Source organism: Onychomys torridus, chromosome 8 (assembly GCF_903995425.1).
Source record: "Onychomys torridus chromosome 8, mOncTor1.1, whole genome shotgun sequence".
NCBI classification, from domain to species: Eukaryota; Metazoa; Chordata; class Mammalia; order Rodentia; family Cricetidae; genus Onychomys; species Onychomys torridus.
Window position 1 is genome coordinate 50,038,291 of NC_050450.1, and position 25,494 is coordinate 50,063,784.

The 25,494-nt window shown below is 41.8% G+C and overlaps 1 protein-coding gene across 2 annotated transcripts in view; it reads right to left on the minus strand.

Annotated features, from left to right (window-relative positions):
- Positions 1 to 25,494, minus strand: part of Akap10 (A-kinase anchoring protein 10) — a 66,303-nt gene that overhangs the window by 12,537 nt on the left and 28,272 nt on the right. For both annotated transcript variants that reach the window (XM_036197167.1, XM_036197166.1), the window contains 6 exons: positions 20,262 to 20,346; positions 19,122 to 19,245; positions 14,172 to 14,308; positions 10,586 to 10,730; positions 7,193 to 7,366; positions 651 to 760 (listed from right to left, as the gene is read on the minus strand). In XM_036197167.1, the coding sequence (XP_036053060.1) occupies positions 651 to 760; positions 7,193 to 7,366; positions 10,586 to 10,730; positions 14,172 to 14,308; positions 19,122 to 19,245; positions 20,262 to 20,346 (775 nt within the window). The remainder of the gene's footprint in view (positions 1 to 650; positions 761 to 7,192; positions 7,367 to 10,585; positions 10,731 to 14,171; positions 14,309 to 19,121; positions 19,246 to 20,261; positions 20,347 to 25,494) is intronic.

Consider the following 25,494-nt stretch of genomic DNA (forward strand, 5'->3'; position numbering starts at 1 on the left):
ATGGTATCATACTGGCACATATCCTCTGGTACACAGTATGTAACTATGGTATCATACTGGCACATATCCTCTGGTACACAGTATGTAACTATGGTATCATACTGGCACATATCCTCTGGTACACAGGAGTGGAGTGATAGGAGAATGATGTGTACCAAGTGCTGCCTAGACATCAGACACTGTTTTTCAGAGCTTTCATGTATGACTTCCTTTATGCCCATGGGGAGCTGCAGTGGTAAATGAGGCACTAATAGATGAAGCAGCATGCCAAAAAGTCAACAGAACTGAAAACTCAAGAATGTTTTACAATTTGTTGTTATGCATGTACCCCTCATGTATGTGAATGCAGCTATACATGTGCCTCAGCACGTATGTAGAGGTCAGAAGAAACTTGATTCTCTCCTTCCACCATGGTTCCAGGAACTGAATGAACTCAGGTCTTTAGACTTGCTAGCCTGGAATTCACTATGGAGACCAAGCTGGCCTCGAATTCACAAAGATTCGTCTGTCTCTTGAATGCTGGGATTAAAGGTGGGCCACAATGCTTGGCTTCCTTATAATCACTACATTACATGACATATGAAAATGCTGGCTTTTTAAATTTTTTTAAAATTTCAAAAGATGCTAAATTCTACACAAGTTAAACTTACCCTGCGTATGTCCGTTGATATAAAGATTCTGGATCCAGACTTGCAGCATCCACAATTATTGCTTCATCAAAATTTTTCAGAATTTTAATACTGGCTTTTTTCATACTAGACTACAACAGAAATTATAAAATTAGTAGTAAATTATTTAAAAAAAAAAAAAAACAGTCCTGAGTTTGGGAGATGAGAGACTAGGATAGAGTTATTTCAAATATGTTTGTTGTATCACCCACCTCCTTCACTGAGGAGTGTACTGGCAATGACTCTTAAACACAGTCTACAGCTACAACAAAAGGAGGACAGCACAAGACCAAACACACAGCATACGTTTGCACACCAAACCCGTCTTGCTAATGACCTATGCTGTCCTCACATTATTTTTCTAATATGGAAAACTCAGCCATCCAGGCATTTGTATGTTACCTAATAAATATAATGCCTAACTTTTAAAGTGTAAAGATAAAGAGCCCCACCTACAGTGACTGAGTACAGTCAGGTCCCCTCCAGCATTCTAATTTAAAAAAAAAAAAAAAAAAAAAAAGGCTAAGCAGATCAGAATTGGCATTTTTCTGAAACAGAGAGCTATTCAGCTGACTCAGAAATCCAAATCTTAAAAATGCTACCTGGGCGGTGGTGGAGCATGCCTTTAATACCAGTACTCGGGAGGCAGAGGCAGGAGGATCTCTGTGAGTTTGAGGCTAGCCTGGTCTACAAAGTGAGTTCCAGGAAAGGTGCAAAGCTATACAGAGAAACCCTGTCTCGAAAAACCAAAAAAATTATGACTGGGTGGTGGTGGCACATGCCTTTTTAATCCCAGCACTCAGGAGGCAGAGGCAGGCGGATCTCTGTGAGTTTAAGGCCAGCGTGGTCTACAAAGTGAGTTCCAGGACAGCCAGAGCTGTTATACAGAGAAATCCTGTCTCAAACAAAACAAAATGCTGTTATGGATAGGCTCACGTGTATGTAAAATGACTTAATAGTTAACATCAGTCACTGAAGCATTATTTAAAATGCCAACTGGGAAGAACAAGCTTAACCTGTAACTAAGAGACAGATTAAATAAAATAACAGAATAGACAATATACTAAGAAAGAAAGCCTCAAAATATATAATTAACTAAGAAAGGAATACTGGGGTATGTTCAAGGGACTGATGTCGAGGCACTGTTACTCAGTGTGATGGTTAGTACTGTCAACAGACCTAGAATCACCTGAAAACAAAACAAAACAAAACAAACAAGCAAACAAAAAGCTTCCAGCGCACCTGTGAGGGGTTATCTAGATTAGGTCAAATAAGGTGGCAGGACACACCCTGATTCCGGTGGATCCAGTCCAGTGGAATGGGGTCGAGGAAAAAAATCAAAAGGAGAAAATAAGGAAGCTTAAGCATTCACTCTCTTCTTCCTGACTGTGGATGCAAGTACCCAACTGCATCAAGCTGACAGAAGTACTCAGGAACTGAGAGCTGTTCCTTCTTGAAGGTACTTTTGTCTGGTACAGTCCAGCAGTAAGTGAGACAAGCAACTCACATACTCTTAACTGTAAGACCAGACATCACCAGACCAACATTCATCTAGAGTGTAGGCAGTATTTCATGAGTTATAGATCTAAAATCCTCAATAAAAAGAAATCCAGCCTTAAGAGCAAGTAGGATTTGTTCTAGAAACACAAGGCATCTGAAAATCATGAGAAACTTAATACACTATATCAACACAATCAAACTCCCAAACTTATATATAGTCATCTTAGTAAAAAAAGCAAAAAAAAGATGTGTTAAAATCACCTACAATTGGGTTGAGGATTTAGCTCAGTGGTAGAGTGCTTGCCTAGTGAGTGCAAGGCCCTGGGTTCGATCCTCATCTCAAAAAAAAAAAAAAAAAAAAAAAAAAAATCACCTACAATTAAAAAATACAATTCACATTTAGCAATGCATTTCTTTAACCTTATAGAGAACATCTATTAAAAACAAAATGAACAAACCTAAAGCCTACAGATCTAGACTGAAGAGCACAGTAAAGGGGAGAAAGCTCAGCCGCGCCTGTCCTCTCTTCTCACTTCTAGTCTACACACAGTAGAAGCTCCAGGCAGCAGAGCAGCCAAGGCAAGGAAAGGAATCTGACTGCATCCCACGTGGGCAGAAAGCAAACTACTACAGTTTCTGGACAACACAGAAAATCCTAAAGCTATGAACCCTTAGCGCTAACAAGTGAGTGAGAGCAACACCAAAAATCATTGTTTTTCTATGCACTTTAAATGAAAAACCCACAAAGGAAATTAAGAAACCAGCTATATTTCTAATAGCCTCAAAATGAAAACTCTAGGGCTGGAGAGATGGCTCAGCAGTTAAGAGCACTGGCTGCTCTTCCAGAGGATCCAGGTTCAATTCCCAGCACCCACATGGCAGGCAGCTCACAACTGTCCGTAACTCTAGTTCCAGGGGATCTGACACCATCACACAGACATATGTGCAGGCAAAACACCAATGCACACGAAATAAAATAAATAAATAGGAAAAATCTAGGAATAAATGAACAAGGATATGTAATATTATAAAACAATGCTGAAAGAAACTAAGGACATAAATGGGAATATTCTAACTTCATAGACTTTAAAATGTATTATTACAATGGTAATACTCCAGAAGCATCTACTGATTTCATGCAGTCCTGGCCAAAATTAAAAAGCCAATCTCTAAGTTCACATGGAATGCAAAGACTCAGAATAGACAAAACAAAACCCAAAACTGGCTAGGTGTGGTGGTACTCAGGAGGCCAAGGAGTTTAAGATAAAGAGTTTAATAACACGACGTGCTACACAGGAAGACCATGTCTCAAAAATCCCAGATCAAACTACTCCAAAAGCTAAAACTAAAAGAAGATGCATACATCCTAGCTCACCAAAGCTACAGCATTAAAACCAACAGAACTGGAGCAAGTGAGATGGTGGGTCAGTGGGTAACGGGGCTTGTTGCCAAGCCTGACAACCAAAGTTCAAGCCTCAAGATTGATATGGGAGAAAGACAGAACCAACTTCCACAAGCTGTCCACACCTCCACAAGCAAGCTATGGCATGCCCAAGCCCATCTCCCATCCCCACATATAAACAACAACAACAATGGGATTGACGTAAGCAGAGACATTCAGTAGACTAGAACTCAAAGCGTGGAAAAACATACATACTTCATCAACTGTTTTTTTTTTTTTTTTTATTTCTTTTTATGTGTATCAATGTTTTGCCTGTATGTATTTGTGCATGCAGTGCCCAAGGAAATGAGAAGAGGGCTGAGCATGTCTTGGAGTTACAGAAGGCTGTGAGATACCATGTGGGTGCTGAGAATTGAACTCTGATTCTTCAGAAGAGCAGATGCTCCTCATCACTGAACCATTCTTCCATCTTGGTCAACTGATTTTTAAAAAGGGAATTAATTAACACAATATACAGTGCCAAAGGAACAGGAGGATATCTAGTGGAAAGAGAATGAAGCTGGGTACTGGGTGTGGTGGTGCACAGGCAGGTAGATCATTGAGTTTAAGGCCAGCTTGGTGTACATAGCAAGTTCTAGGTCAGCCAGATCTACATAGTGAGAGCTTATAACAACAACAACAACAATTTCTATAAAATAAAAGAATGAAGTTAACCATTTATCTTACACCATATATAAAACCAACTTTAAAATGGGTCAAAAACCCAAATTCTTAGAAAATAGTAAGTTATAAGTTTTTATTACTTTAGATTTGGCAATGATTTTTTTATAAAAAATGTATATGAATATTTGCTTGCATGTATGTCTGTGCACCACATACCTTGCCTTGTGTCCTCAGAGGCCAGAAGAGGGTATTAGAACCCCTAGAGCTGGCGCTAGACTGTTGTGAGCCACTATGCAGGTGCTGAGAATTGAACTCGGGTCCTCTGGAAGAACAGCCAGTGCTCTTCACCACAGAGCCACCTCTCCATGTTTGTTTGTCTAAGACAGGCTCTCATGCCAAGTGGAGTACATGCCTTTAATTCCAGCACTTGGGGGGTGGGAAAAGGCAGGTGGATCTCTGTGAGTTTGAGGCCAGCTTGGTCTACAAAGTGAGTTCCAGGATAGCCAGGGCTGTTACACAGAGAGAAACTCTGTCTCAAAAACACAAAACAAAACAAAAACACAAGATCTCACCATGTAGCCCTGGATGGAACTCACAGAGATCACCTGCTCTGTCTGCTGAGTGCTGGGATTAAAGGCAATTAAAGGTGTCACCATGTCCCACCACTTCTTTTTTTTTTAAGATTTATTTACTTATGCATATGCATGTGAGAATGCCCAGAGGCCAGAAGAGGGCATCAGAGCCTCTGAAACTGGACTTACAGCCAGTTGTAAGCTGTCTGATGTGTGTGCTGGTAATCAACTAGGATTCTCTATAAGTACAGCCAGTGCTTTTTTTTTTTTTAAAGATTTATTTATTTACTATGTATACAGTGAGTGTTCAGCCTGCAGACCAGAAGAGGGCACCAGATCTCTCATTGTAGATGATTGTGAGCCACCATGTGGTTGCTGGGAATTGAACTCAGGACCTCTGGAAGAACAGCCAGTGCTCTTAACCTCTGAGCTATCTCTCCTGCCCCATGCAGCCAGTGCTCTTAACAAATGAGCATTCTCCCTGGCATTCACATAATAATGTCTGAGGAACAACACAATGCTGACTCTGCACACACAGCAGGCACACTCTTGTGCATGAATACAAACACACTTGGTTACTAAGTTACCTAATTGGAAGGGAAGAGAAAGGGGGTTAGAATGGAGCTGGGTGTGGTGGAGAACACCTTTAATCTCAGTTCTCAGGAGGCAGAGGCAGTCAATCTCTGAGTCCCAGGACAGCCTGGTCTACACACTTAAGTTCTGGAAAGCCAGGGCTACGTAGTAAGACCCTGTCTCAAAAATAAATAAAATTCTGAAAGACACAACTTTACAAGGTGGTAGGGAATGGGAGGATAATGGGTAGGACTTTGATCAATATATACAGGTGAAATTTCAACAGAGTACATAAATTTTAAAAGTCAGTTAATTTAAAAAATTATTGTCCATGTCCACATTTGCATGATGTGGGGGTGGGCAACATGTGCCACAATGTGCACATGGAGGCCAGAGAAGAACTCTGTGGAGTATGTTCTTCCTTCCACCTTTAGTGGGTTTGTGAATTGAACTCAGATTGCATGACAAGTGCTTCTTCTGGTTGAACTTATCTCCTTGCCCTAAGTTAACGTCTTAACACCTCCTTTTGACTTGCTGCCTTGGGAACATCCCATTTCCTATGATTTTAGGGAGAATCAGGTAAGGTATGCTATCTAACACTTAAAAAATAAACAGCTCAAAAAGCAAGCAAAACAAATAAACAAAACAGAACAAACAAATAAACAAGGAAGGCAAGCCTGAGGGAGGAGGATGAGTCTTCTCCATGCGGAAGTCAGGGTGGGAGAGAGAACTGACCACTGCAGCTATCCTCTGGTTCCCATACTCACACACACATCAGACAGAGAATGTTTTAAACAAATTAAAACAACCTGAGTTCACTAGTAATAAAAAGTATCCTAAATTTAGTTATTAAAATTTCTCAAATAATTGTAAAAAGAGCTCTTCCGAGTTATAAAATACTTTTTACTGGGCTGAGGAGATAGTAAAGTGCTCACTATACAAGCATGAAAACCTAAGATCCACCACTAGAAGCCACACAGAGTCTGGGCATGGTGAAATGCTTATAACCCCAGCCCCTGGGATGTGAGGAACAGATGCAGTCCTGAGTGAATACCCTGAGTGAATGTCTATGGTGAACATGAACAAAGCATGTCAAGGACCCCAGTGCCTCAGAACCATGGAATGGCAAGGCCTTCCCTTGGTCTAAGTACAGATGTTGACAGGTGTTGCAGAAAATATCAACCATAGCTGCTTCTTCCTCGATGACTGCACCCTTACAAAGGCCCCCTACTGAGATTCAGCTGTATATAATAAATACACTGAATTTCTGGGCTGCTAATGCATCTTCAGAGTGCACAGCTCACCCAATCCCAGCTTTTCTATATATGTTACTGTCACTGAAACACAGTCAGGTCAATCTGAAAGCCATGCAGGTCATGGCATCTGGGAAGGTGGAGACCGGCAGATTCCTGGGCCTTGCTGGCCAGCCAGCCTAACCTAATAGCAAGTCCTGAGCCAGTAAGAGATGCTATCCCAAAAACAAAGATGAATAATGTCTGAGGAATAACCCCTGAGGCTGACCTCTCTGGCCTCTGCACATACAGCAGGCACACTCACTCTTGTGCATGAATGCAAGCACATCTGGTTACTAAAACGAAGAGCATGGCTGTCAAGCAGATGAAAGCTTTAATGAAAGACCATGGTACAATACAGCATAAACCTAATCACAACTGGTAGTCTGATTAGAATTTATAAGTAAGTTGATTGTATTTTCTTGTACTACTTAAAACATGTAAATAGGATCTGCTGCTGACATTTGAAGGAAAGGCTCTGTATGAATTCCTTTCCACTAACAGATTAAAATTAGCTAATACCTGAGCACTGGAGCCATCTGAACCACCTGAGTGAGAATCCTCAGGAAGGCAGACAGAGCCGTGAGCAGCCAGTGAAACATTCGCTCCAAGAAACTCATCTCCTCGAACTGAATGGATGAGGTCATTCAAATACTTGTAATAAAGATTGCTGGACAGAAAACCAGGCAAAAAGACCTGAAAGAGGAACAGCATTTTAGAAACAATCAGACACATCTCGTCCTTAATTTTAATAGCTTTACCTACAAGCCTACCCTTAACAGCAGCACTTGTACTTCTCCCTCTACCCCACCACCCAGTTCCCACTGCCACTACCAGGGTCCTTGGCCCACCGACACCTTCCATGGACATTACACAGCGGGAAGAAAACAGTCCGACTCTTTTTTTTTTTTGGAGCTGAGGATTGAATCCAGGAGCTAAATCCCCAACCCCAACAGTCTGACTCGTTACCACAGTGATTTTAATTCTGAACTGACTTCTCTGAGATAAATGATAAGGAATGGAGGCTGCAGAGATGGCTCAGAGGTTAAGAGTTTGAACTGATCTTGAAGAGGACCAAGTTTTGTTCCTAGAACCCATGTCAGTAACTCAAGCTCCAAGTGGATAGAACACCTCTGGCCTTCATGGGCAGTTTCACCCAGGTATATATACAAACCTATTACATAGACTTGAAAACTAAAACTTAAAAATAAATCTTTAAAAAAATTTACAAGAAATATGATTGGGGGTTGGGGATTTAGCTCAGTGGTAGAGCACTTGACTAGCAAGCACAAGGCCCTGGGTTCGATCCTCAGCTCAAAAAAAAAATATGATTGCTAAGGTAAATTCTAACCTTCAAATATATGGCAAATATATCGATCAAAGGGATGTTATCAATTTATATCACAGGCAATGCATCAGATTATCTATACCTACACAAGCTTCCCTAGCTGGTTTTTTTTATCTGTTTCCAAGTAACTAATGGCACTTGTAGAATAAATGCCAACTGGAGCATGCTTTTATGGTCATTATTATTTTTAAAAATTTATTTATTTATTATGTATCTCTGCAGGCCAGTAGAGGGCACCAGATCTCATTACAAGTGGTTGTGAGCCACCAAGTGGTTGCTGGAAATTGAACTCAGGACCTCTGAAAGAGCAGTCGGTGCTCTTAACCACTGAGCCATCTCTCCAGCCCATTTAATAATTATTAATGTTGCTGAATATACTAAGTACTCATGTTTATCGTTTTCATTTTCCATTATAGACTTCCTTTGCAACACTTAGCACAACTGTGGATATGTCTGTCTGTAATTAAAATGTCTTCTTACAGACTTAAGTTTCAAAGGTCAAAAGCCCCACTGTTTACCACTGTAACACCAATAACCAGTACAGAAATATTCAAAAGTATTTGCTGCATGCATCACTCATGTCTTCCTATCCTTTTTCATCTACCTGCTAGGATCTGCTACTGTTAATATTACTGCAGGGTAGTGGGGGCATGGTGGCTCATGTCTATAACCAGCACTTGGTAGGATGGTCATGAGTTCACAGCTAGCCTGGGCCACATGATCAAACTCTGTCTTGGAGAGTCTCCAACTCTCCCATCCCTATGGACAAAACCAAACCAAAAAAACAAAAAAACCCTAGTACAAATTCCTTACCAGTAAACATTTATTAAGATCTATTTTGTCCTCCTTCCCCCAAAAATACTGAGGATAGAACCCAAGATCTCCCACATGACAGTCAAGTGCCCTATCAGAGTTACAGACATAGTCCATTTTTATTTTTTGAGACAGGATTTCCCTCAGTGCCCAAGATGGCCTTAAATTTTCTCTTTTCTTCAATTTAATTTTATTTATTGTTGCACACATGCATACATGTGTGTTATGTGCAGGTAGGTGTCCATGGTCTATGTCACACATGTAGAGGTAAGAGGACAATTTTCAGGTGTCAGTTCTGTTCCCACCATGTGTTCTGGGAACTGATCTCTGAAAATCCTGCCAGCCCTTCTCTTTTCTGTCCTATGTCAGTTTATGTGTGTGTCATCCTCAGGAACTCGGTCTACTCCTTTCTTTTTCTTTTCTTTTCTTTTTTCTTTTTTCTGAGACAGGGTTTCTCTGTGTAGCTTTGCTCCTTTCCTGGAACTCGCTTTGTAGACCAGGCTGGCCTCAAACTCGCAGAGATCCACCTGCCTCTGCCTCCTGAGTGCTGGGATTACAGGCGTGCACCACCACCGTCCAGCTCAGTCCACTCCTTTAAGACAGGGTACTTGCTGGTCTGGAGGTCACCAATTTCTATACTGGCCGGCCAGTGAACCACAGGGACCTCTTGTCTCTGCCTGCTGAGCACAAATGTGTGCCACTCTACTCAGCTTTTCTAGTTTAGTTCTAGGAACCAAATTCAAGTCCTTGTGTTTGTAAGGCAAGCACTTTACCAACCAAGCCACCCCTATCTCTCAGCTTTGACCATTTAATCTTCTCACCCACCTGAGATGGCAGGCTGTGTGCCACCACACCCAACTACATCTTATCTCTATTTTATTTCTCATTAAGTTTTTATTTTTTTATATTCCCCCCAAGACTTGGACTTTCCTTTCAATTAGAAAATTTTTCATTTTAATCATGAAAAAGTTACTATTTTGTGTTGTTATTGATATGTTATTACATTATCTCTAGCTTTGCTATAACTTGCCTTTTATACTAATTCTTTTAAATTGAGTCTTCTTGTGTGTGTATGTGAATGTGCATGCAAATAAAAACCAGAGACTAATTTAGATGTCTTCCTCAATCACTTCTCAACCTTATCTTTTACAACAGGGTCTCTCACTGAACTTGGGCTCACCAATTGGCTGGATCCTCCTGTTTCTAGGTCCTCAGTGCTAGGATTACAGATGCCACCTCTCCACACCTGGCTTTTTAAGAAATTACTAAGGATCCTAACTCAAGTTTGAGTGAGCTACCTCCCTAGAGTCTAAGTCCAGTGTAGTGTGTGTGTGTGTGTGTGTGTGTGTGTGTGTGTGTGTGATTTTATAATAGTGCTTAATCAATCATTTCCCACCTGGATAAGCATGAAACATTTCAGTGACATAAACTTATGAGTTTTCCTTGGACTCAGTACAACTCCTGACAAATCTGCTCTAATTCATTAGAATACATTATTTACAAATATTAACACTATGATTAAGCTGTTAGTGAAACACATAAAATTAAGTGTTTCAATGCAATGATCAATAGAGAAGTTCAGTAACTGCCTGGGCCACTTAGCCTATGAAAATGAGGTTAATACACATCAAGTCAAGATTCAAAGCCTCTGCTCTTAATCACTATGCTATACCACTTGAGTTTCCCACTGCTGTTATACACTGTGTTACACAAGTAGAACTTGTTGTAGTTTAATATCTGAAAATGTTAGTTACCTTCTCCATGGTTGTCCAGGCCTGACGTAATGGAGTTGTGAAACAGTTAGGAAGTGGCCCACCTTCCCTGCAGATATTGGATTCAATTTCTAATCGTACAACATCATCAAATCCAAGGGGGTGTGTGGCTTGGAGGGAAAAGTACCTATGGCAGAAAGAGATTCCAGGTGTTCACACTTAGGCATTTTTATCTGAGGCTACATGACTCTGTTCCAGACTTTCAACTACAGAACCAGGTAAGGGAAGTGCCACTGGGTAACCTTTCATTATTCTCAGTTCCTATAGGAAATCTGTGCCTTCCTCATGTCTTCTAAACACCTTTAGTTCCTGACCAGCCAGCTCTGCTCTTTGAGTTTGAGTCAGGTTATACAGAGGCAAAGAAATCAACCAGCTGCACACACTTAATGGGCACTTGTTTTCTGTTTAGGAATTAAAAAGGAGTTTTTCAGAAATCTTCCTAAGACTATCATTTTCCTTGAAAAAAAGATTTGTGCACAAGATAAAGTGAGCATACCACCATACCTACAATAATAATAATAGTAATAATCATGGGAATCCAAAATGAACAGTAATAAGATGAAGCAGATGGATTAATTGGAGTTAACTCAAAGGACCTGCTGAACTTTGAGAGTAAAGGAAACAGTAGTTAGTGAGAACCTAAAAGTGTTTGAATGTAACGGGATATAGTCCACTAATATTTGTACTTGGATTCTGGACACGAAGTACAAGCAGGGGTAAATAAGGCTTTCAAATACTCTAGTGGCGTCTGTCCATCTATGACAGAAACACAGAAGGGGTGATGATGCATATAGGAAATAGAGGAATAAAAACAAGCAGGAAACTACAAAGTCCAACCTGACAGCCAACTAACAAAATAGCAGCACCCATAGGACAGCCGTCTTCAGAGAATAACTCCCAAAGTGAAAATGGGACCCTGGAAACACTCGGTCTGCTCTGGGCAGTTGCTGAGCTCCAGCCAGGACTGAGTGGGGCCCTGGCCACGCTCTGCGCCAGCGGTCACAAACTGTTCTTCTTTTCATCAGTATTTCCATAGTCAAAAGCACTTCTCGTGTGCTGTAAGCAATGACAAGAACTCTTCCATGAGTTCAACTTCCAGGCACCCCGACCAAACTTCAAATGTCCATTCTTCCCATTCAACAGCCATCACTGTCCTTCCCCAATACCTTCCACTAGCCCACCACAGCAGCGAGTACTGGGCTGAACAGGAACAAACAGATCTCCATTAGAGTTCTGCCGCTACCCTGCTCTATGATTTTAGAAACAATTTCCTTCATGGGACTTAGTTCCTTACCTTCAAAACAGAAAAACTGGACCAGATGCCCAACCTGATTATCCATCAGAATTATCAAATGTTTTCAAAAGAGTGAGCATTTCTGAGATTCCCCCTCAAACCTGCTGAATAGGAATCTAATAAGCAGGACTGAAAGTAAATTTTTTAAAAAGATTTATTTAAGCCGGGCAGTGGTGGCGCACGCCTTTAATCCCAGCACTCGGGAGGCAGAGCCAGGCGGATCTCTGTGAGTTCAAGGCCAGCCTGGGCTACAGAGTGAGTTCCAGGAAAGGCTCAAAGCTACACAGAGAAACCCTGTCTCAACCCGCCCCCCCCAAAAAAAATTATTGATTTATTTAATGTGCATTGGGGTTTTGCCTATATGTATGTCTGTATGAGGGTGTCAGATCCCCTGGAGTCACAGACAGTTGTGAACCACTGTGTGGGTGCTGGGAACTAAATCTGGGTCCTCTGAAGAGCCATCAGTACTCAAAACCTCTAGGCAATCTCTCCAGCCCCTGGAAGTGAATTGAAGTGAATTTTTTTTTTTTTTTTTTTTTTTGGTTTTCTGAGACAGGGTTTCTCTGTGTAGCTTTGCGCCTTTCCTGGAACTGCTCTGTAGACCAGGCTGGCCTCGAAATCACAGCGATCCGCCTGGCTCTGCCTCCCTAGTGCTGGGATTAAAGGCCTGCACCACCAATGCCCGGCAAAGTGAATTTTTAACAAGCTCCTAGATAAATCTTTTTTTTTTTTAAAGATTTTTTTTTTTTTATGCGTTTGAGTGTTTTGTCCACAAGTGTGTCTGTGCACCACATAGGTGCCTGGTGCCCTTGGATTCCAGGAAAGTGGAGTTATAGATGGTTGTGAACTGACACATGGGTGCTGGGAATTGAACTCCAGTCCTTTGGAAGAGCAGCCAGTGCTCTTAACCATTGAGACATCTTGCCAGCCCCTCTACAATGAATATTATACAGACAGCTTGACATAAACCTGTAGTCCCATGTTTAGCACCCACTGGTCTAGATATGCCTGGCCCTTTTACTCTAACATCACAGAGTTCTTGCTTTTTATTTAATTCTTTTTATGTGTGAATGTGCAAAATGTGTACAGGAACCCGCGGAGCCAGAATAGGGTGTCAAATCCCCTAGAGACGGAGTTACATACAGTTATAAGCTGCCTGAGGGGTGCTGGGAACAGAAACTGAGTCCTCCGAAGACCAGCCAGTGCTCTTAGTTGCTGAGTGGTTGCTCCAGCCCCCAGGCCTGTGAGGTTCTTTAGTCCTAAGTCACCTCTTTACATTTGTCTATGGACACAAACAACAAACTTCCTCACCAGAGAGAAAAGATAAACATACTGGTGATGGGGCTGGCCAGTTTTCTCACTTGTCCAAGCAGATGTTCTTAGTTTATTTACAGTATCATCCCCCCTCCCCCAACTTCTTGTCTTTGGTGAAAACTAGTGAGAAATTGGCTGGTGTAGTCCAGTAGTACAAGGCATGCTTAGTATGTACAAGGCCGTGGGTTCAATTCCCACCATTAAAGACAAACCCAAAAACTACTGAAAAACAAAACTAGTATTTATTATCAATGTAGATAGAATGTATGATCCATCCTTTTCTCTTTTCATATACATATGTATGCATGGTCACATGTACATGTGAAAGTGAGCTTGCATGTCATGTGTGTGCATATGTATGTGGAGGCCACAGGGTGATGCTGAGATTCTTCACTGATAACTCATCTACTTTCTTTGAAGCAGAGTTTCTTTCTTTCCTTAAGATGATGTTCTATATGATTTTATTATTAATACTATTTTATGTGTATGAGTATCTTGCCTGCATGTATGTCTGGGCAGCATGTGCAAGCCTGGTGCCTGAAGAGGCCAGAATGATGGCACTGGGTCCCTTGTAACTGAAATAACAGGTGTTTGTGAGTTGCCATGTGTGTGCTGGGCATGGAACCCCAATCCTCTTGAAGAGCAGTGGTGCTCTTAGTGGCTGAGCTATCCAGCTCCAAGGTAAGACTTCTTAATCAAACCCAGAGCCACCCAGTTTGTATCTGTGAAGCCCCCATGAGCACCCCACTCTGACCCTGCTTGCTCTATAAAAATCCTCAATTTCCTCAGCAGGGACTTTTGATCTGACTGGAGAGTTCTGCATCTGACACATCCAAATCAGCTTTTATGCAATGTCCGGCACACTCCTCTGACAGGAGATGGACCTTAGTCAACATTATTACCACAGTGTACAGCGAATGCTCAAAACCCCTGCTGAACACACTGACCAAACAAACTCACTTGTCATATAAAATCATGGCATCATTCTGTGCTTCCTGTCCATCATACTGGCCCTTTTTGGCAGCAAGCTGAGACTGGAAATTATCCGCTGCCAACCAGAATTGTAAGATATTCACTGCATCTTCTTTTTCCATGTACTAGGAAGAAAAACACAAAAGAGTAAGACAAGAAGCAGTTCCCTCACCACCTGTACTTTATGTTGTAAAAAAGATCCCCTTCACTCCACACCCTTCAGCAACATATAGAAACTTGAAGTAGACAAATTTTAAATATTCTTTCAGGGGAGAGGGGAGTAAATTAACATCAACAAAACCCCACACCATGTACAAGGAGATGCAAACTTCAGTTCACTGGAGTTTAAAAACAAAACAAAACACACACACACACACACAACCAGTCTAATTTGGACTCAATACTTCCTTACCAGTAATGACAATGAATTAACCAAACTAATTCTTTTACACCTAATCTCGGCTACCATTCCATGAGGACACATGGACACTTCAGGAAGACAATCTGAGCAAATAATGATCTCAAGCATGATCAGAAAGGGAAAAATAAAAAGTAAGTCAACTGTGTGTTTACTGCAGTCTTGCAAAAAGGCACAATTCAAGCACATGGGTTGCTGCTTTATGGAACTGGGAGTTGTTTGGCCAAGTGATGCTGGGGACCGTGAAGCTATAGCCTCCAGAAGTTAGACCAGAACTACCACAGGAATCTTTATAACAGTCATTTGTCTTGCAACAAAAAAATTTCATTTGCTAAAGCCTAAAAATCAGTTATATAAAGCTGTATGCCTCACCTGCTTTAGGTGGATAATATTGCTCCCAAAAGCCACAGGTTATTAAACCAAACTTAAGTGCCAGAGAGTGCTATCTTCCTACAAGCTATTGAGCATGGAAGCCCCCAAGGCCCTCAAAGCAATACAGGCAATTGCCACTGTGGCTGTTTGCCCACCAGAACTAGATGTTAAGACCCCATTTGCTGAAGAAACCACTTTGGTCACATGATAAAGAGAAACCAAGCTGAAAATGGAATGGAAGCTTCTTCCCTGCTGAATAGCCCTTATTAGTTGGAAGGCATCATTCGGTGTACTAGGGGAGAATTGTTACATACAATCTTACTTGGCTATAGTGTACTAACAGAGAAACATTACAATCTTACTTGGCTACAGACTCTGTGTCTAATGCTCCTGACCAGCCAGGCAAGATGTGCCCACTGGTACAATAGTGGCAAGTCTGTTATGGAGTGAACCAATTTGTTTTCTGATTCTATTTGATACCCACTTCAAAGGAAGGAATCCACATTTGGCAGTTTAAACCCAGTCAAAAGTTCAAAGCTGAGGAGGCCATATCTAGTGGGAAGACACTGCTATTGTTTTGCTAAATGGATATGATGTGCCTGTCAAGCTGTCTTGTAAATAACATGTTCATACACACAGATTAGTGCTATTAGTTTTGAGCTCCACCTGCCTCTGTTTCCCAGTGCTGGGATTAAAGGCATATGGCACCATGTCAGGTTGAAAAGCTTGTTTTTGCAGTGAACAGTGGTGATTTAGAGACCCCATAAATGACTGTTGAATATGCAACTATAAATGGGACATCTGTATCATTCCCTCCAAGGCTCAAGGAAAATCATGGAAGAAGAGTCAGAAAGAATGTAAGAGGTTGATTTTCTTTTTGAAACTGAGAAGCTTTTGTAGAGCAAAGGACACGGTCAACAAGACAAAGCGACAGCCTACAGAATGGGAAAAGGTCTTCACCAACCCCACATCTGACAGAGGGCTGATATCCAGAATATATAAAGAACTCAAGAAATTAGACATCAAAATGCCCAACAGTCCAATTAAGAAATGGGCTATAGAACTAAACAGAGAATTCTCCACAGAGGAAGTTCAAATGGCTGAAAGACATTTAAGGAATTGCTCAACATCCCTAATTATCCAGGAAATGCAAATCAAAATGACTCTGAGATACCACCTTACACCTGTCAGAGTGGCTAAGATCAAAAACACAGAAGACAGCTTATGCTAGAGAGGATGTGGAGCAAGGGGAACTCTCCTCCACTGCTGGTGGGAATGCAAGCTTGTACAGCCACTTTGGAAATCAATATGGCGCTTCCTTAGAAAATTGGGAATCCATCTCCCCCAAGACCCAGCTGTAGCACTCTTGGGCATATACCCAAGGAATGCTCAATCATACCACAAGGGCATTTGCTCAGCTATGTTCATATCAGCTTTGTTTGTAATAGCCAGAACCTGGAAACAACCTAGATGCCCTTCAACTGAAGAATGAATAAAGAAAATATGGTACATATATACAATGGAGTACTACTCAGCAGAGAAAAACAATGACATCCTGAGGTTTGCAGGCAAATGGATGGATCTAGAAAAAATCATGCTGAGTGAGGTAACCCAGACTTAGAAGGACAAACATGGTATGTACTCACTCATAGGAGGATACTAGATGTAAAACAAAGATGACTAGACTGCTACACAACTCCAGGGAGGCTACCTAGAAAACGGGACCCTAGGAAAGACACGGGGATCACCCAATGACAGAGAAATGGATGAGATCTACATGAACAACCTGGATGACAGTGGGAGAAATGAAGGGCAAGGTTTGAGGGAAGGGAGGCTTGGGGGAGCAGGAGATCCCAGCTGGATCAGGAACAGAAAGGGAGAACAAGGAATGGTAGACCATGATGGATGAGGACCACATGAGAACAGGAGTGGGCAGAGTGCTGGAGAGGTCCCCAGAAATCCACAATGATATATCCTCTGTAGACTGCTGGCAATGGTCGAGAGAAAGCCTGATCTGACCTAGTCTGGTGATCAGATGACTAAACACCCTAACAGTCATCTTGGAACTCTCATCCAATAACTGATGGAAGTGGATGCAGAGATCCTCAGCCAGGACCCAGGTGGAGCTCCAGGTGTCCAACTGTTGAGAAAGAGGAGGGTCTGCAAGAGCGTGAATTGTTGAAGCCAAGATTGCAAAAAGCACAGGGACAAATAGCCAATCAAATGGAAGCACATGAATTATGAACCAACAGCTGAGGAGCCCCCAGCTGGATCAGGCCCTCTGGATAAGTGAGACAATTGAATAGCTTGATCTGTTTGGGAGGCACCCAGTCTGTGGGACCAGGACCTGTCCTTAGTGCATGAAATGGCTGTTTGAAACCTTGGGCTTACACAGGGACACATGCTCAGCCTAGAAGGAGGGGACTGGACCTGCCTGTACTGAATCCACTAGGTTTAAATGAGTCCCCAGGGATGCCTTGATCCTGGAGGACATGGGAATGGAGGGGAGGGGCTGGGGGGAAGGTGGGAGTGGGGGAAGGAGCGGGGAGGACAGGGGAACCCATGGCTGATGTATAAAATTAAAACACATAAAAAAAAAAAAAAAAAAAAAAGAATGTAAGAGCTGGAGGAAGAGAACAAGTGATGTGGAACACGTAATTTCAGGCACAATATGGCTGTTCCCCTATTAACTCACAGCTGCTGTGATTACCTGCAAAGATCTCTGCAGACTGGGGCCATCAACAACCTTGTTGTGGAAGGGGGAAGGGATCATGGGGCTACATAGCTCTCCAAAGATTTGCATGAAGCTAACGATAGATGGGTGATGGAGAGACATTTTCTTCCGTGGTAAAGTCAATGCAAGGGGTCCATGTTTCTGTAAACAACCCTAATGAAACTCACTTGGGGACACACACACACACACACACACACACACACACACACACCCAAAAAACCACAAAATCAAAATATGAAGCAAACAAGAGGGGGGCAGTTGAGAAGGAAGGGTATCAGGAGGAGGGAGGGGCAGATAACAAGGTACTTGTGTGAATATAATCAAAATACATTATGCACATCCATAATGTCATAATAAAGCTCATTATTATATATGATCATATGCTAATAACTTTTTAAGACTTTGATGAGTAAATATTGAATACCATATATAGCTCAAAGAGATTAACAGATTTACAGTTTGCTTTAAATATTATACTGAAAAATTCTATCAAGTAGCAAAAATAAAAATGATGAACATGGGAGAACTTTTACTTTTCTTTCCTTCTTCTGAAATCTGGTCTGTATTTACTGCAATGGAACGAACCAGACAAGTCTATGGCATTATTTCATTTGTATTTAGTGTGTGTATGCATGTTCATGGGCGGGTACTTGTGTTCACGTGTGAGCATATGAAGGAGAGAGACTGACATCAGATGTGTTGCTTTATCACACTTTCCCTTACTCTTTGAGACAAGGTCTCTTATTTAGCCTGAAGCTCACCAACAAGTGCCAAGGAGCCTCCTGTCTCCACTTCTCAATGCTGAGCACACAACCAGGTCACCACGCCCAGCTTCTCTCATGGGCTCTCGGGATCCGAACACAGGGCCTCGTGCTTATGCAGCAAACACTTTCTCTACTGAGTGACTCTCCAGTTCCTATTTATTTTTGAGGTAGGGGCTCAAGTAGCCCAGGGTGTCCTTGAAGTCATTATGGAACAAAGGATGGATAACCTTACATTTCTGATCCTTCTGCTTCCAATTAAAGAGTGCTGGAGTTACAGGTATGCACCACCATGCTGAGCTACATGTGGTGCTAGAGACTAAACCCAGAGCTTCATGCACGCTAGGCAAGCACACTGCCAAGTGAGCTATATTCCTAGCCTCCGATTCTATGGCCTTAAAATAGTTCAAAATATTTTTTATAATCTATTCTCTGATAGCATAACTAAAGCCTTTTTAAAATTAGTGTTATTTTACACTGAGTTTTCTCTTTAATCTGATGAATATGCCATTTAAGTATTCTTGCCATAAAGTACACCCCAAAACAAATCATTTCGGAAAAGACTTATCTCTTCTATGTCATTTTGTTTAAACAGAGCCCCAGCATGGGGCTGGAATGCTCTAGCAGAATATAAAAGAAAATGCAGACTTTACCTCAGAGAAATAAAAGAGGGCTGACTCACAGAAGAGGATGTCAGCCAGGTAAACAGTCCCACTGGTGAGCACTTCAATCTGGTATTTGCAGAAATGGTGACTTCGCAGAAACTCACTAAAGTGCCTGCACATGGACAAAAAGAGAATATTTGAGGGAAAGACCAAGGAAAGAGTGTAACTGGAAAAACAAAACAAAACAAAACCAAAAAACCAAAAAACCAAAAAACCAAACCAAACAAACACTCTTTCCAAAACTATTCCTAATAAATCTTTTTCTTTTTCAAGGTGGGGTTTCTCTGTGTAGCCTTGGGTGTCCTGAACTTGCTCTGTAGCCCAGGCTGGCCTTGAACTCATAGAGTTCTGCCTGTCTCTGCCTCCAGAGTGCTGGGATTAAAGGTGTATGCTGCCACTGCCTGGCTTTATTCCTATAAAACCTTAAAAGCCTGGGTCAAAGCTACCTTATTTCCCAAGGTGGCGCTCCTGATTCCTTTCAGCTGTAAACCATCTGAAACTCCCCATCTCTCAATGAGTTTGTGACTTTCTCCTGATAGTTAACACATGCTACCTCATATTATGGTAACCAAAGAGAACATGGACTGTTTCTTTTATTGAGCTATAACTTCCTTCAAGGAAGGCACGGTTATCTACTTGTGGCTCTGTACAAAGCACATAATAAATACTGAGTAAAAAAATGAATATATACATTTTTTTGTTTTTGTTTATTTGTTTGTTTTTGAGACAGTGTTTCTCTGAGTAGCTTTGCACCTTTCCTGGAACTTGCTTTGGAGACCAGGCTGGCCTCGAATTCACAGAGATCCACCTGGCTCTGCCTCCTGAGTGCTGAGATTAAAGGTGTGTGCCACCACCACCCGGCAAATATATAGATTTTTAAAGGCATACAGCAATAACTTTAAAAAGTCTGGAGGCAGCTTATTATTAGTAATAGAGCATAAACTGAACAGATGTCCATCTGAAGACATGCATTACTAAACTAACAAGTTCTCAGTCATGCATATATTGCAGCCTCAATCACCCCAAATGACTTTATCTCCAAAAGTACATTGTTTTCAGTTGAGTGAAGTCCATTTTCTAATCAGGAGCCAGAATTCCAGGAATGCGAATGTGAGAATATGAACTTACTCTTGCTCCATTGCACTAAAGACTACAGCCTGTGCCAGAACGAAACAGTTGGGATCCACCTGTCCATCTTCTCCACAAATTTTTGCTGTGAAAGAAATAGCAATTGAATTTCTACTAAGTTTAAGCTATACCCACTTTAAACCAAATTGGGAAATAATAGTTAGGGCACATACATGAGGCTTCTGATAGAACTAAGAGCTGGCAAGATGGTTCAGTAGCACCTGCTGCCAAACCTGATGACCCAGGTTCAATACCCAGAGCCATGTGGTGGAAGAAGAGGGCCAGTTTTCAGAGGCTGTGGTCCCCACGGTATATGCACTGCCCCCCAACAACTAACTAATATACATAACGTCTTAGGACAGGAAACTCTTTTGGGGTATGCAGATGGAAAACAGATCCAAACACTGAACGAGACAAGCATCTCTATACAGTCAACTGCTTCAAACACAAATGAGAAGGCAAATAAGGCAAATGGGCACAGGACTGCTCTTCCAGAGGACTCCAGTCTGAGTTCGGTTCCCAGCACCCATGTGAGGCAGAGCACAACCACATCTAACTGCAGCTCCAGGGGATACGACCCTCTTCTGAACTCCACAGCCAGCTGAACTCACATGTGCACACCCACACACAGAAAGATGTACACACACTTTAATAATTAAATTTTTTTTGTTGTTTTAGTTATTTGGAACAGGGTTTCTCTGAGTAAGTAGCCTTGGCTGTCCTGAAACAACTTGCTCTGTAGATTCATCTGTCTCTGCCTCTTGTGTGTTGGGATTAAAGGCATGCACTACCACTGACCAGCTATAAATATTTTTTTTAAAGTCAGGACATGTGACAGGCAGATCTCTGTGAGTTTAAGGCCAGCTTGGTTTACAGAGTGAGATCCAGGACAGGCTTTAAAAACTACACAGAGAAATCCTGTCTCAGAAAACTAAATAAATAAAATAAAAAATAAAACTAAAACACAATAACAAAAGCATAAAATAGCTATTATAGAGATACATAAACTCGTGAGTTGCCAAATGAAGCAGAAACCAGCATAAAATTGCTTCAGCAAACACACACACACACACACACACACACACACACACTGTTTGATAGTACACACTTAAGCTAACTAGGGCAGGGGAAAACTGATACCACTGCTAACCGGAGGATACACTAGTGATCTTCTACAGGGCAATTTGGCAATTTCTACATTAGCTCTTTTTTGGAGACAGTCACTATGTAGCCCTGCCTCGTCTGCAATTCTTTGTAGACATGAGTGGTCTCAAGCTGGGCGGTGGTGGCGCACACCTGTAATCCCAGCACTTGGGAGGCAGAGACAGGTGGATCTCTGTGAGTTCGAGGCCAGCCTGGTCTACAGAGTGAGATCCAGGAAAGGCGCAAAGCTACACAGAGAAACCCTGCCTTGAAAAACAAAACAAAACAAAACAAAACAAAACAAAAAACCAAAAAAGAAAAGAGTGGTCTCAAATTCACAGAGAGCCAGCCACCTGCCTGTCTCTGGAAAAACAAAATACTTTTAATCAGCAATACTATTTATGAGATTGTAACCTAATGAATTATGGATTTAAAAGTTTGGAAGCAAGCGTTATGAAGAGAGCTGCCTAAATAAATTACAGTACATTCACAAGCGGTTTAACTGGCTGTTAAGCATCTCTAGAAAAACCCTGAAGCAACAGCCCATTCAACTCGGTAAAACTCAAGGGTCACATCTTGATGCCTTTATTCACCACTCTCCCATCAATACTAAGCTGTAATAATGGGATATGTGTCTGGACTTTGACCAATTTCCTAGCAGTGAGCTCTTAAACTTCTTGGGAGTCTCTGGTGTTATGAGAGTCTTTATCATATGCTTATGGTATAGCCAGTAGTTAGGAACCCCTAGAGAGTTTCAGGAAGGGGTCTAGTCACCGTAACGACTGGGACCTATGACCAGGGCCTGTGAGTTTAGGATTTTCAGTGAAGGGGACTCAAGGCAGGGTGATGACATGTGGCTAATAATCATACTCATTTATGCTCACACAATGAAACCTCTATTAAAACCTAAGTCGGGGCCTGAGAAAGAGGAGTTTCACATTAATGACCATACACAGGGCGGTGTGAATGTGGAGAAAGCATGGAAGTGCCACATCCTGTCTCTAATCTGCCCAGCACATAGCCTTCCATGGACTGTGGATCTGCATCCTTTCTACCCTTTATTACAAATCAGAAAATGTACGTTCTTCCCTGAATCTACAAGCTGCTCAGCAAACTAACCAGACCCGAGGAGGGTGACTGAGAAGCAGTACCATGAGCCACAACCTTTTCAGAAGGGGGGCACTATGGGACCAAGTCCTGTCTGTAGTCAGTGACAGAACTGAATTGACAAGGCAGACATTTAAGTACACCTGCTAGAGAACTGTTCGCACAACTGGTTGTTAATGGGGAAAGCCCCATGTATGCAGGGTCACAGACTAGTCTCACAATTGTGAGTATATCGGGAGAGACTAAATGTTTCTTGTATCCTTACAATAGCATGCTTCTCCCTCGAGCATCCAACACCTCTTCTATTCTTTGCTGAGGACTTTGCTTCCTACTTCACTGAAAAAGCCAGAGCAGTGAGATTCCTTCCCTCTCTCACCCCCACAGAGTACATTTGCTCCTCTCACTACAGATGAATCTTTTTTCTTTCTTTCTTAATTGTTTTATGTGTTTTGCTCGAATAGGTGTATATGTACCATGCACATGCCTGGTTCCATCAGATCCCCTGGAATTGGAATTACAGTTGTGAACTGCTACATGGGTGTTGAGAATCGAACTCTGATCCTCTGAGAGAGCATCAAGTGTTCTTAACCACTAAGCCACTCCCCAGCCTGGATGAACGATTCTTGCTCCTAACTGAGCAACCCTCCATTCCAGCTCTGAAATTCCATCCTTCTTCCCGTCACAAGCCTTTTCCTTCCACTTTTGTTTCACTGCTATCTCCTTTCCTCAGCTGCCTGCAGGATGCTAAACACATACTCTTGTTTGAATGTGGTAACAAACTTATATGGTTGTAATGCATTACTTTACAACAAAACCAAAGACCTTGTCCCTTGACTTAATTCACTCTTCACATCAGTGTAGCTCCTAAGAATTTCTAATACTTCCTACTCTGTTCTTCATTTTCTTTAAACAGTCTTTCTTTTTTCTTTAGAGATGAGGGTCTCACTATGTACTGTCTGTCCTAGAACTCACTCTATAGAACAGGCTGCCTCGAACTCACAGAGATCTGCCTGCCTCTGCTTTCTGAAGGCTGTGATTAAAGGCGCGCACCACCATGTTTGGCTCCTTGAAGACTCTTAAAATGAAGTTTTGTCTACAGTCTACTATCACTAAGAAGAGGATGTGGAGTTGCCAAATCCTCCAAATTCTTAGTGTTGATCTCATTTCACCTTTCAGCATCACTTACTACCTTTCTCACCTGTCTCTTCCTCCCCAATACTGGGATTACAGCTGTGCACTTTCTAAATTTCTAAAAAAAATAATTTATTTTATGTGAACAGGTGTCTGGTCTGCATTTATTCTTGTGCATCACATGCACGTCTGGTGCCCATGGAAGCTAGAGAGGGCCAGACCCTACAACTGGTTAAGATGGTTAAGAGCCACTGTGGTGCTGGGAATCGAACCCAGGTCCTGGGAAAGTGGAGCCAGTTCTCTTAACTGCTGAGCCATCTCTCCAGCCCCAACAAAGAGTTTTCTTTTTAAATATATTTTTAATTTCTGTGGTGTGTGTGTGTGTGTGTGTGTGTGTGTGTTTAATATGTGTGCAGGTAACCTCAGAGACCAAAAGAGAACACTGAGTCGTCCCCCCCCCCCCAGCTGGAGTTACAGGGTACCACGAACTGAAACGGATCTTCTGGTAGAGCAGGAAGCACTCATATCCACTTGGTCCTTTCTCCAGTGCCTCTCCTCCTCCCCATCTGAAAACTTGGAGCCACGTAGAAATACAGCTGCTGACATAGTTTTGTCTATGCATATATTTGTATGTTGGAAATACATTTTTGAAATGTTTGTCTCAACAACTCTGAAACACTAATTTTTCTATTCTAGTCTTTTTTTGGCAGGGATGTGAGGTCATAAAAGAAAGCTAATGTCAACTTACAGAGTGAACACACTGTCACCGAGAGCATGTTGGTTCACACCTTTAATCCCAGCCCCCAGAAGGTAGAGGCAGGCAGAATCTGAGTTTCCCTGGTCTACATAGCAAGTTGTAGGCCAGCTAGTGCTACACAGTGAGACCCTGCCTCATAAAATAAATAAATAAATAAATAAATAAATAAATAAATAGATGAATGAATGAATGAATGAATGAATGAATGAATGAAAAACTAAATGCAAACCCTCATGTCATGTTCTTGAAAGCACCTAACTTCTCTATTCTCAAGTTTCCTCATTTACAAAATAGTAATTGTATTTATCTATGAGATTCTTATTAAATACATTTATACAAGGAAAATACTCAGAATATTGTCTGAGACATACAGAGTAGTCAATAAAAAATTATTATTCTTGTGCTTGCTATTACTGGTCCCAGTCCAAGAATCTGGGTCAACATGCGAGAGAGAAGTGAGCTAAAATAAGATAAAAGAAAAGTACCTGGGGGCGGGGGAGCTGAAAAAAATGGCACAGCAGTGAAGAGTACTTAGTGCTCTTGCAGAAGACCTAGGTTCAGTTTCCAGCACCCAAAAGGAGGGTCATAACCACCTGTAACTCCAGTTCCACGGGATCAAATGCCCCTCTTCTGAGCTCTGTGGGCTCCTGCATGTACATGGTTCATACTCAAATACGCACGCGCGCACACACACACACACACACACACACACTAAATATTAAATTTTTTAAAAAAGGTACTTTGAAAACAAGACTAGGAACTGGTCAGTGATGGCATACACCTTTAATTCCAGTACTTGGAAGGCAAAGGCAAGTAGATTTCTGAATTTGAGGTCACCCTGGTCTACAGAGCAAGTTCTAGGACATCCAAGGCTACACAGAGAAACCCTGTCTAGAACAAAACAAACAAACAAGGAAGAGAACTGTTACATTCCACATGTACACACACACACACACACACACACACACACACACACACACACTCTCTCTCTCTCTCTCTCTCTCTCTCTCTCTCTCTCTCTCCTCAGGGTTGGAGAGATGGTTCAGTAGTTATGAGTACTTGCTGTTCTGGCAGAAGACCTGGGTTCAGTACCCA